The sequence below is a fragment of the Sceloporus undulatus genome, chromosome 5, assembly GCF_019175285.1.
Source record: "Sceloporus undulatus isolate JIND9_A2432 ecotype Alabama chromosome 5, SceUnd_v1.1, whole genome shotgun sequence".
NCBI classification, from domain to species: Eukaryota; Metazoa; Chordata; class Lepidosauria; order Squamata; family Phrynosomatidae; genus Sceloporus; species Sceloporus undulatus.
Genome location: NC_056526.1, coordinates 184,303,482 through 184,317,038, shown reverse-complemented (window position 1 = coordinate 184,317,038; position 13,557 = coordinate 184,303,482). Strand labels below are relative to the sequence as shown.

Sequence of the window (13,557 nt, the reverse complement as noted above, 5' to 3'; positions counted from 1 at the left end):
CCACCTCTGTTGTCCCACTTACTCCCATCATAGTTGCTCTTACTTGAGAGGAGAAAGAAGATGAGAAAGATCCACATCACCCACCCTGACCAGACCAGCCATGCATCCCCTGGGGTGGCACCTGATGAGTAACAATGCCCAAACAGCTTAAGAATGTGGGATAGGGAGTGGAGGGGGGGGGTTTCTCTGAGAAGCCAAGCATTGTTAGTGGTGAGTTGTGTGGTGCTGTATGCATGCCTGTGGGTTCCCCACTTCCCACCACAGCTTCCCTCACACCTTCTGGCTGGCAAGGTGTGTGGCCATAGAGGTGACACCCAGTGGCATCACTAGGGTTGGTGTCACCCAGTGCGGTAACACATGTTGTCACCTCCCATTGACGTCCTCCTATACCACACCATACATAACCCTTAGTAATGTTTTTTGTATTAATGTTATTCATAAATTGTAATTCTCGTATATCCCTCAATGTAATGGTGATACTTGTGACATAAAAAACTTGCAAAATTAAAATTATTCTTTTAAATTACAGTATCATATGCACAGCCTAAATGTGCATAGTTTCATGTGGTTAAAGTGAAAATTTAGTAAAAATGTGATGCTTTAAAAGAATTTTTTAAAAATATTTTAATTTTTTAAAAATGTAATTTGAAATTTTGATTTTTTTTAAAAATTGGGGCATTTCCTGTCTCCTCCCACTGAGCCCCACCCCACTCACTCCATCTCTTCAGCATTTTAAAGGGACACAGGTGAATGTCACAGGCCATTTCTGCCAAAAGGCATTTTTTTAAAAAGCAGTGTTGTCACTCTTGCTTAGGTGTCACCTGGTGTGGTCCACACCCCCCTAATGATACTATTGGTGATGCCATGGCCTGCACTGGGTGACACCAGCCCTAGTGGCACCACTGAATATGGGGGATGCACATTTGGAAAATGTGCATTGACAAATGCTTGCCTTTGAAAAGCATACCTGCTTTTGTCAATAGAAAAAGCCACACGAAACATGTACATCTGGGAAACAAAATACATACACAAATATGCTCATTTTGATATGCAGGGATGGAGTAGAATGTATGACTTTTCACGTGAAGGGGAAAGGTGTGCAATTAGGATAGAATGAGTTCAGAGGCGGAAAATAGTGAAACATGCCAGGTTTACACATCTCTGTTTGCAGCACATCAAAGCAGAACAGAACAGCCATGAATATTACTGTTATTGTCTAGAATCCTGCACACCCTCAGCTACATAGTTAACTATACTTAACTAATGAACAAAAGGATCTTGTAGCATCTTTAAGATTAAATAGGGCCTATCTACCCATTAGTATATCATCCTAACTGATGTGGATTTTTTGTACATACACATTGATGCTTAATCGTCTTCACTTCCACCACACCAGTTTGTACCAATTCACATAAATTCAGTCATTGACCAGACACAACACCATTGCAATGTCACTTCTAATTAAAATTATGTTCAAGAAGGAAGTTTCTCTGGATTATTTGCTGCCTCATGTAAATGGCTTTTTATTTTCTCACCTTTTTCAAGTCCAGGACTAAAGGGGGATTACCAAGGTTAAAAAAGTACACAAAAGTATTCAATGTTCAAAAGTGCGGTTTTAACTGTTTCAAAGTTGGATTTTAGGGATACATTTAGAATGCAGAAATAATGTACTTTGACATCACTATAAGTGCTGTAGCTCCATCCTATGGAATTCTGGGATTTGTACTTTTACAAGGTCTTTAGACTTCTTTGTGAAAGAGTGATGATGCCTCACAAAACCACAAATACCAGGATTCTGTAGGGTAGAGTCATGGCAGTTAAAGTGGTTTCAAACTGCCTTATTTCTACAGTCTAGGTGCACCTGAGGATTGTTTTTAGACTGCTATTGGGATATTTTAAACAGTATTTCAATGTGTTCTTTTAAAAATGTTATCTTTGTATTGTTTTAATTGCTTTTTTATTTGTTCATTGCCTGATTGTGGGCTGGGTCAGGAGGCAATACAGAAGTACTTTGAATAAAATGATAATAAATAAATATGCAACCGCATGGTTGGAATCTTGGCTAATCCCAATTAGAGCTGACCCATTGGATCAATTGTTGAATGGTGACTCAACACATAGCTACATCCAGTTGTTTCAATGGTTCTGCTCTAGATAGGAATTTAAGCCCGTGTGAAATGGTTACATTTCTGCAACCATGAACTGAATATATCTGTTGCACAGTAGCCAAAGAGAAACACAATTGAATGCATAAAGAAAGTCTAACATGTGTATGACACGAACAGGATTCCAATTACGGATTGTTTTCTCCCTTTACTAAATAAATGTTTTGTCACCATGGGTAACTTTTAAATGCAGGCCCTTGTTGTCCCCCAAATTTGCAAGTCAAAGAGTTTTCAGCTCCTGATAACCCACTCCTTATTCCTTTCTGTGTCATTGTTTTGCTGCAATAATTATGCAGTTAGCCCTGTTGGCCCATTGCAAAAAATCAAGAGAGAAGTGAACTTGTTTACATATATATGCAAATACAGTTGTCATCAGTAAGACTGAAGCATTATTCTTCCAGTGAAATTGTTTCTAAATCACTTCTGGGAATTCGCTTTAATTTACAGAAGGCAGCAGTGGTAAATAGCATGAGACTCTGCATAGAGCTTTCTACTTTATGGTGCATATCTCTGGAAGCTTTATACCCAAGCCTTGGGGCTGATATCCATAAACAACCATAGCAATAAATGCATTTATCTCACAGAAGAGCCCAACTAAAACCATGTCCAGAAGTTCAGCAGTCACACATAAAGATGACTTGCTTGTTCAGGCCACATTTTCCCAACCCCTTCTTTAAATCCTAGGCACCAATCTCTACCCATTGCAGGCAAGGTGCCAGGGCTCTCTGCCCCCAGGCAAAGAACTTACACACTCCAAATTGGCATAAAGAATAGAGAACTAGCACACACAAAAGTATTGCGGTTTTGTTGTGCAAAATTGCTGTATTTTGGGCAAGATTTTTGTTGTGCTCTTTTTTGTGTAGAAGACAGAAATTTGGCAGAAAAAAGAGCCCCACGTGTGGCTATCTGGAAAAAGTGTATTTTGTGCACACACAAAAATTAAAACCCCACAATTTTCATGTTTAAAAAATGTCACCGCTGGCATACTATTCAACAGTTACAATACTGTAAATGAGACTTAACATTTATAGTGGTGAACAGCAAAACGTGACCTTCAAACCTACCTTCATGGCCTAACCGCACCCTGACCAAAACTTCCAAGATGCTGGGAATCAGAGTGCTGGGAAATGACATCTGAATCATGCTCCTAGTCATGGAGTAACTTGAGACAAGCAGTTCTGGGAGGACCCAGAAGGATCTCTAGCTGCCTGTCAACATACTTTTTGAATTGTGACATCCAGGACTGGACACAGTATTCAAGGTGAGGCCTGAGCAAAGCAGAATAGAGTGGCACTATTACTTTTCTCAATCTAGACACTATACTTCTATTGATTCAGCCTAGAATCATATTGGCCTTTTTAGCTGCCACATTACACTGTTGACTCATGTTCAACTTCTTGTCTACTAGGACCCCTAGATCCCTTTCACATGTAGTCTTGTTAAGTCAGTTGTCCCCCATCCTATATCTTTGCATTTCAATTATTTTATTTTATTTTATTTTATTAGGGGTTTGTTTGCCCTAAGTGCAGTACCTTACATTTCTTTCTGTTGAAGTTCATTTTGTTAGTTTTGGCCCAGCTTTCTAATTTATTAATGTCGTAAGCCTCTCCTCTGGGGTTTTAGTTACTCCTTCTAATTTGGTGTCATTTGCAATTTTGATAAGCATGCCCTCTATTTTTTCATCCAAGTCACTGATAAAGATGTTGATTAACACTGGGCCCAGGACAAAACTCGGTGGCTCCCCACTGATCACCTCTCTCCATGATGAAAAAGAGTCATTGTTGAGCACCCTTTGGGTTCAGCCAGTCCGCCAATTACTAAGCCACCTAACAGTTCCATTGTCTAGCCCACATTTTACTAGCTTGTTTGCAAGACTGTCATGGGGAACCTTGTCAAATGCCTTACTAAAATCAAGATTATGATGATGAGGAGGATCTTGCTCCACATGCTTTTCTGCATAGAATAATCTCAGGAATAATTTCCCAAAATACTTTAGGATGTTCAAATACCCAGATGAGAGCTGCACAGAATTTTTTTCCTCCAGAACAGGGAGAAAACTGTCAAAAACATGAATCTATTTGCAAGGATAAAATAGTCAAATATCAACATTGCTACACCCAACCCTTGCCTTTCCTGCTTTTGTGACATCACAAGAGTACATACACCACATTACACACAAACTCTGATTTCAGGTTTTGGTCCTGACATCACAAAGAATAGGATGCTGCTCTACAGACAACCCTAGCAGTTGACAATTTTTTGCCTCTCAAAGCCTTTATTAAGCACATGCAAGAATACTTTTTCACTATGAAAAGATCATTTGGCAACATTTCAGAAATCCAGAACCCAGAAATCTTCGTTCCAGGGTTCCTGTTGGGGGTTACAACTCCTAAGACCATCTAGGGGATTTGGTCATACAAAAATACTTTTTTCAAGCTCTGCTTAGATCATGAAAAATCACATCTGCCAGAGAAATCTAAGCAGTGATATTTTAAAAGTTTTACCAATGTTACAATAAAAAACAAAACACCAAAGGGGACATATGAATCAGACATTTTGCCTAGCAGTTTCATAGCCCCAGTTATGGGAGTGTGGAGAAATTAAGGGGGGGGGGGTCTAGCAGAAAAGGCAAAGAGGATTAGCTTAAAACACAAGGAGACTTTAAATTCTCTTTGCCTGTCCACATCGGCTTTAAATATTGCAGTCTCTATGGAAACTGGAGAAAGTGCATTTCAAGTTCTAAATCCAGATACAGAAATAGAACTAAAGGATAAGCAAAATGGTCAATGTGTAGCCTGAAGCCATAGTGACTTCTGTAGAATGACAATGTATCCTCAAGTCCTTGCAAACATCTGATATCTCCTATGTCTCTAGATTACATTCCCTCCAACTGTCCTGATTTGGTAGAAACAGTCCCATTTTTAAAATCTCCCAGTTTCTGTCTACTGCTTCCTCCACTCACCCCCCCCCTTTGTCTTCAATATACTTAAATTGCTGCAAACTGACTTCACAATCCAGTAGTAGCTTGCACTCAGTTAACTCAGTAGGAGGAAGAGGAGGGTTGTGTCTTTCCCAGTAGGCCAAGACAAAAACAGCCTCTCCTACCTTGGCTCCTATTTCACATTAATAACTTTTGCCATTTTGACCACATTCTGATGTTACTTGTCCCAGTTTTCATCTATAAAATGTTGGAGGATATGAACTAGAAAAGATCCTATAATCCAAAGATATACAACTGAGCACAAAAGTTAAAATCACAGAAGCCATTGTATTCCTTGTTACGATGTATGTATGTGAGAGCAAGACCATTAAGAAAAAAGATAGGAAGAAAATCAACTCATTCCAGATGTGATGCCAACCCTAGTGACACCACTATTCCTGTACTTCCTATTCTTCATCCTCCTCTTTCCCCTTCTACTCTTCTTTCTTTCTTTCTTTCTTTCTTCTTCTTCATGCCCCTATATTCCCAGAAAGTGCTATACCTATCAGAGGATGCTAGCATACCTCTTCCTTGCCCCTTGCCTGACAGTTTCTCTTTCTTTCTGCTAGCACAGATGTGAAACCAAGTTTTATGTCACTTGACTGCAAAACCCACGAAGGATATATAATTTGTGAAGACTGAAGGTAAGCAATTGAATGGAACAGCATGAACCCTTTGTGTGGTTGCATTTCCTGGGCTTCAAGGAAGATAGGTTCTGGCAGCCTTTATTGAATCAGCTAGCTTTTTGTTTTGTTTATTTGATAGTTAAAAGGAAGGTTTCACTGAATCATTCCATTCTGATGTTGAGCTGCACTTTAATGCTGACGCTCCTCAAAGTGGATGCTGATAATTTTGCTTTAGTGCATATAACACAAGAGGGAGCTTTGTAGTTATTATCTCACTGGCACTCAGTAGCTCCATTACTGAACTCTTCCTTCTTTGCTTGTTAGAAGGACTCTTATCTCAGCATGCAAGTAGAACAAATGTGTGGTGGGGCTAAAGATTAGCCTCAGCCTAACCTCTCCACATTCTTCTGTATATAGTCTGAATGCATCAATGGCTAAGAGTCGCTAAAGACCATCATACTTCTGGACACCTATATCCAAACCAGCCATAGCAAACTTGGTGAAAGTTCTACCCTATGCTCCCTAAAGGGCATTTGGGGGCAAATAAATGATTGAAAATGCAAGAATAGATTCCTGGAGGCCCTAAATGCACATGTAACTTTGCTCACTTGACAGTGAGCAGCTGGTGGCTTCCTGGACACTGGAACAATGTATTCCATCTGAGTGTTAGTCCACCTTTTAAAGGAGATATCCAATGCATGATCTAATTGGGAACTTGGTTCAGACCCTTGAATGGATCATTTAAGGTTTAGTCTAAAAGCCAGAATACATTTGTTACCTTGTGGACATGGAAGCCATCAGCCACAACATCTCATAGCACTGAGAACAACTGAAAACTGTGTTCTTACTTTATCAAGCATTCTGGCTGTCCAGCTGTCCTGTGAATCCATCAGAATTCAGTGATTCCCAAACTCTGGTCTTCTATATGTTTTGAACTTCAGCTCCCAGAATTCCTGACTGTTGACCAAGCTGGCCGGGGTTTCTGGAAGTTGAAGTTCAAAACATCCAGAGGACCAAAGTTTGGAAACCGCTGCACCAGTTCATTCAGATAATAGGTTACTTTGCAAAAAATTGATCCTATGACACAACAACACAGCAACACCAAAGTAACGGTGGTGATATTTCCAAGTTTATTGGTAAGAGGACACTGTTCAATCTCAAGTTGCCAGAAAGTTGTTTAGAGGTGGCTGTTGTTCCACGAAGAGTGTGACAGGGTTGAATTTCAGTATTTAAAACAGGAGACTGAACAGGGTATTAGTCTTTCACTTTGAAAGTCGTGGGACAATGGCAAGCCATCCTGCAGTTTAGCGTCTTCTCCTCCTTCCTCCTCCTCTACAGCTTTTGCCTAGGGGAAAAAAATAAGAAAAGTACACTTGTGTTAGTACAACAGTTTTTATGCCATATGGCGATACATCTATGGAAGTGCTAATCTAATTTTTAGAGCATACATGATTAAAGAAAGTTGCCAATAATTAATTCTACTGAAGATATATATTGTGTGTATGTGTCTTCAAGGATGTGGTGGGTTAGTGGTTAAGATGCCAGTTCAGACGATTATACTATCAGAAGATTGGCATTTGGAGGCCCAGGTGCCACATGATGAAGTGAGCTCCCATCACTAGTCCCAGCTTCTGCCAACCTAGCAGTTCAAAAGCATGCAAATGCAAATAGAAAAATAGATACCATTTCGGTGGGAAGGTAACAGCATTTGATGCAGTCATGCTGGCCACATGACATAAGCTCTTTGGCTTAGTAACGGAGATGAGTACCGCCTCCTACAGTTGGTTATGACCAAACATTCATGTCAAGGGACTACCTTTATCTTTACCTTTATGTGCCTTCAAGCTGTCTGTCAACTTATGGTGACCCCATGGATTTCATGGGGTTTTGTTGGAAAAGGAATCTTCAGAGTTGGTTTTGCCAGTTCCTTCCTCTGAAATATAGCCTACAACTCCTGGTATTCATTGGTGGTCTCCCAGCCAAGTACTAACCAGGACCATCCTGGGCCCTAAGCAGTTGACCCTGTCTAGCTTCCAAGATCATAGGGAATCTGGAGTCTTTAGGGTATTTAGGCCCTGAAGATATATGAGGCACATACCATTATTATACATCATTATGACCATTTTTAAAAATCAGCCTCTCAGATATCAGGATTCTTTGTGGAACTCTGTGACACTTTTTTTAAAAATGCACTGATCAATTATAAACTTTTCATAGGCCCTTAACCAAAGGGTCTGAATTCATCAAAGACAGTTTAGATTAGAATCACCAATTAAAGTTCAGCTGGATAAATAATACACAGATTGTAACCAGTAAATGAATTATTAAAGATCAGTCAAATATAATATTTCATTAAGAACCACTTTATTTTAATTTCCTTCTTGAAGAGGAACAAAATAGTGCTGTAGTTTCTATACCATGTTCCTAGAATTTTAAAAACTATTCACATCTAATACATCCACATGAATAGACTGGATATAAATAAATATTATTAGTATTAGTATTAGTATTGTAGACTGGTTTGATCCTTTTGTTCACTCTATTACATTGAGTCAAATTTTTTAAAAAAAATAGTTGTCAGAGCTGATTCCAAGGTAAAGCCCAAACAAATTTGTACAGTAGGCCACAGATATCCATTTTAATACATATGTCATATTCTTAGCTACATCATACTTTGTGTGATCAAGTTGTTATCATTAGGAAAGATTATCATTAATCTTTGATCCAAGATCATGATCCAAACAGCTTCTCCATTTACAGAGTGTATATTCTGAGAGTGTATATTCTATTTAAAATCAAAAGTCACACTCTACCCCTCAAGAGTGATCCCAGAGCTACAACCCACCTCTTTTCTTGCTGCTTCTTCCTCGTCTCCTCCCTCCCCTCCGCTTTCCAGATCTACCACCACGGCGCCCTCTTTTCTTCATCCAGCGGCAATGCCTGGTGGTGTTGTCACTCTTGCTTTGTTGGAATCTCGCCATTTTCATTGGATAGGTAAGGCATGCAAGGTCTAGGAGAGCAGCAGGAAGTCCATCTGAGGAGTGAAGCAGCCCAAAGTCCTCTGAGGCATATGGCTTAGTGTCAGACCCTTTATAGGAAAACTGTCCATTGTGACACAGGTTGACTCCACAAGGCTTTACCATGGAAACACCAGACCATTTGCCCATGATGCACTACAATGAGCTTTCAACCATCAAAAATAATACTCAGGACACAAAATGAAACTGAGTAGTGAGGCAGGTTTATTTCCCATTAATTTTCACTCATTTTGAGGTAGGACATTCCCATGATGCATAAGCCTGAAGTATTCCAAGACTAAAGACTGTGATGTATCAATTGCCTTGCTGCAATGAACTTCCCAAGATGAAAGAGAAAAGGCCAGTTTGGAGATGTTTTACACTCTGTCATATATATATATATATATATATATATATATATATATATATATATATCCCCTCACATAGCAAGCAGGAAGGGAACAGTTATTGACACCTGCCCCATGTCTGCCATAAGCATTTTCTCTCATGCTAGGGGTCCAGAGATGTTTTGGAATGTGGTTTCCTGTGGATCCAAAGCATTCCCTAATCAATTCACACCATGTCTCTGATCTAACTCTACATGTAATAGCTATATGTCTTGTAGTGATATAAATCTTTTCACCATATCTAAACTGAGTATCAAAGGGCTACTCTGAGCCTTAAAGAGTTGTTCGTTTATCTGCAATGAAACCTATTGCATCATTTTTTGGAAATTCAAGTAAAGATTGCTGAGTTTTGAAATATGACGGAGTCTTCTTAAGTGGTGATCTCTCAGACGCTTCTTGCAATATAGAAGTTTTTAGAACTTATTTTTTAACATAATAAGTTCCAATAATAATAATAATAATAATAATAAAATGTATTTGTATCCCGCCCCTCTGAGAACAATCGGGGTGGCTAACAAAGTTAAAAATACAGTACATATAAAATCCCTGGTGCCCTCCCCTCCTTAAAAAAGTATTAAATCGAATGCAGAATTAAAAAACAAACAAACAAACAAACAAAAACATACAAGTTAAAAACTGACCAGAAGGTCAACAACATCACATCAGCAAACCATCAATGGGAGCGGCAGTATCTTATATTCTTCGGGAGCTAGGCTCTTGCAGCCATCTGCCTTTATTCCATCATGTCAATGGCCCTCTGTATATTTTACTCACAAATGACCTTATCTACCAGTAGAAATCCCATCTCACACTCTAAACACATGAATGGGTGACCTCTAGTTGAGGTGATAGAAAACCAGTTTTTCTCTCCCCTACCAGGTTTACCAGGAAAAGAAGCTGTGGGTGTCATTTTCAGATTTACACAAAGAGATCAATCATCTTTTGCAATATATTGTTTGAATCCTGTGTGAATAAATGTTCAATAAATCTGTCCTCCTGAGAGGGCACTATAATGAAAAATAGCGGTGTGAAATTGTTCCTGTTATCTTCTTACCCTGTAGCATGCTGACACTCCAAAGAATTTAAAACGACAGGCATAACACAAATAATTTTCTTGTCACTGTTCAGAAGCTCAAAACTGTGAATTACCATTGTTCTACGAAAGTGGTTTTTAATGAAACAATTCACATTAGGACTTCATCAGGAGTAGATTTGTAGAAGCAACTCTCTGGACATGACAGTCGACCACCCACATTTGCAGGGGTCAGGGGCACAGCTCCTCTCCACAAAAGTGGGAAAACTGTGACTACAAATAAATATAAATAAAAATTGTGGATGCTATTTTTTTTAATCCAAGAGAACACTTTTCTACAAATCTCTAAGTCTTCCTGCGTGATTCTGTGGCTGGAAGTTGAGCACAAAATTATGCTAGAGGACCTATAGATTCCTAGAAATTTCTAGAGAAATATTCTTTCTAGGTCCTCCAGTATGACTCTATGGTCAGTTTCCCACTTTAAATTGTCCATAATAATGTGTTGGAGAATTTAGTGATTCCTAGAGAAAACATATTAATTCACTGTTCCCCAAACATTGGTCTTCCAGGTGTTTTGGACTTCACTTTCCAAAATTCTTGACCAAGCTGGCTGGAGCTTCTGGGAACTGGCATCCAAGCCACCTGGAAGACCAAAGTTTGTATTAGTATTAGTCAAATATGCAATTCATCAAATCTATGAAAGGGAAATGAGTAAATGGGGGGGTGACTGTACTGGTTTGTTTATTTACTATATTTATACATTGTCCTTTCTCATAAAATCTCAGAATAGGAGCACAAATTAATCGGTGCTAGCCTACCTTTAGTTCTGATACATGAAGGAATGTTTGTCCCTTTACATGCCTGCCCAAAGACTGAAGTCCTCTGGAGAGGCATGTCAGGCTCCTGACCCTTATTCTACCACTTTTCTCACCAGATTTTAGGTTCTGCCTAAATCACCACTGTCACCATATGTGAATACTTCCATGATCTCACTGCTACCACCAAGAGTGAGGGATTTCCTTTATCCCCACCTCTACCACCAAAGTAAGGATCTTCTCATGTCTCTCTACTGTGCCATCACTGTGGGAACCACCTAGATGTCCTCAAGTTTCTTTTTTATGCAACATCTACCCCCACTATCCCCATCCACAAAAAAGGAGTCACAAATGACTGTAGCAACTATAGGAATATAGCACTATAGCAAAATAATGCTTAAAATTCCATAGTATAGACTCCAATCATATATGGAGAGAGAAATACTAGTAGTGCAGGAGGGGTTCAGAAAAGCAAGAGCCACTAGGGCCCACATTGCAAACATATGATAGCTAATGGAGCACACCAAGGAATTCTAGAAGATCTACATGTGCTTCGTAGACTGACTGCATAGGTCATAAAAAACTATGGCACACTCTTAAAGACATGGGGGTACCAATACATTTGACTGTCTTGGTGAGAAATCTGTACTTAAGACAAGAGGCTACTGTTAGAACAGAATATGGAAAAATAGAAAGGTTCCCGATTAGCAAAAGGATCAGGCAAGGCTGCATTCTATCACCCTATTTGTTCATCTTGTATGCAGAAAACATAATAGAAAAGCAGGGTTCAACTCAGGAGAAGGAGGAGTGATGATAAGAAGAAGAAACACCAACAATCTAAATTGTGTGAATGACACCATGCTACTAGTGGAAAATATCACAAAATTGGAAGATCAAAGAAGAAAGTGTAAAGGCAGGTTCACTGCTGAACATAAAGAAAACAAAAATAATGACCACAGAGGATCTACTTAAGTTCAACCTAGTTAATGAGGAAATCAAAATAGTTAAAGAGTCCCTGTGCCTAGGATCAAACATGGATAAGAATGGAGATTGCAGTCAAGCAGTCAGAAGAAGGCTAGGATTAAGAAGGGCAGCCATGAAGGAACTAGAGAAGACCCTGAAGTGTAAAGACATACAACTGAGCACTAAAGTCTGAAATGTCCAAATCATGGTATTCCCCATCACCATAAACTATGCGTACAAGAGCTGGACAGTAAAGACAGCTGATAGAAAGAAAATAAATTTATGTGAGATGTGGTTCTGGAGAAGAGTGCTGAGTGCTGTGGAAAGCCAAAAAGACACACAAATGGGTCCTTGACCAGATCAAGGCTGAACTCTCCCTGGAAGCAAAAATGATGAAACTGATGTTGCCATATTTTGACCATATCTTAAGGAGGCATGGCTCACTAGAAAATATGATAATGCTAGGAAGGAGCCAACAGAAAGAGAGGAAGACCACCTATCAGATGGATAGACTCAATCTGGGAAGTCAAAGGCATGAACCTGCAGGAAGATCTAAGCAGAGCAGTGGAGGACAGAAGTCTTGGAGATGTCTCATCCTTAGGATCCCCACGAGTCGGGGCCAATTCAAGGGCAGTTAACAACAACAACAACAACAACAACAACAACAACAACAACATGCTGACAGGAGGATTCATGGTGTCTCAGCACAAAAAGGGCAATTTTCCACTGGATACAGAGAGGAAGAAAAACTGAAGATCTAAATGGAAGTCATCCAACAGCTCAAGCAAAGGTCTTTGCAGGCAACTGGCAACAAGCTGTTAGATGAAGTCCAGCATGCATGAAGAAAAGAACAAAAGAACATAAAAGCTGAGGTGAAGCTGTACATCTTGCTAAGCTGCCTGCCCCAGAGCACTGGATAATTAAAAATGCAGAGTACAGTCACACTTCACTCTCCTCTTTCATGTCTATTTCCTAGGGGAAAACATCAACTTAAAAAATTTAAGCTGAAAAACAATGAAGTGCCACAAATGGATGTGTGTGTCACACTCCCTTAGGGGAACCGAAAGTAAAGCTAATATACTAAGTAGAGTTATTACTCATTAGATTTTTTTAAAGAAAAAATCTAATTTGCTCCAGTGTGTTTAATTTAAATTTAATATGTTCCTGCATATAATGGTGATAGTATTTTGCATTTCATCATTTGGATAATGTATTTCATTCATTGCAATTTCAATAAATATCTCTTTCTGATCTATTATAGACAGATCTCATTAATGCTGTTTCACAACCATCACAGATTCATCTGACCTTAGAAATCACATTAAAGGTTGGGTATCCCTTATTTGAAAGTTCTGAAATGTTCCATAATCCAAAACTTTTTTCATGGGTGGTTGGAATAGTAAAGACTTTACCTTATAATGGTTTGTGTATATAAAATTATTATTATGCATAAAAACATTTAAAATATTGCATAAAACTGCCTTCAGGCTATGTGTATAATGTATGTATAAAACATAAATGAATTTCATGATTAGACATGCAACCCATATC

The 13,557-nt window shown here is 39.0% G+C and overlaps 1 protein-coding gene across 1 annotated transcript in view; it reads right to left on the bottom strand.

The window, feature by feature from the left end:
* Nucleotides 1-13,557, bottom strand: part of NPFFR2 (neuropeptide FF receptor 2) — a 144,657-nt gene that overhangs the window by 105,619 nt on the left and 25,481 nt on the right. Inside the window, exons 3-4 of the mRNA XM_042468789.1 lie at nucleotides 8,617-8,859; nucleotides 6,620-7,116 (exon numbers count right to left, since the gene is read on the bottom strand). Coding sequence (XP_042324723.1) covers nucleotides 6,620-6,661 — 42 coding nt within the window. The 5' untranslated portion in view covers nucleotides 6,662-7,116; nucleotides 8,617-8,859. The remainder of the gene's footprint in view (nucleotides 1-6,619; nucleotides 7,117-8,616; nucleotides 8,860-13,557) is intronic.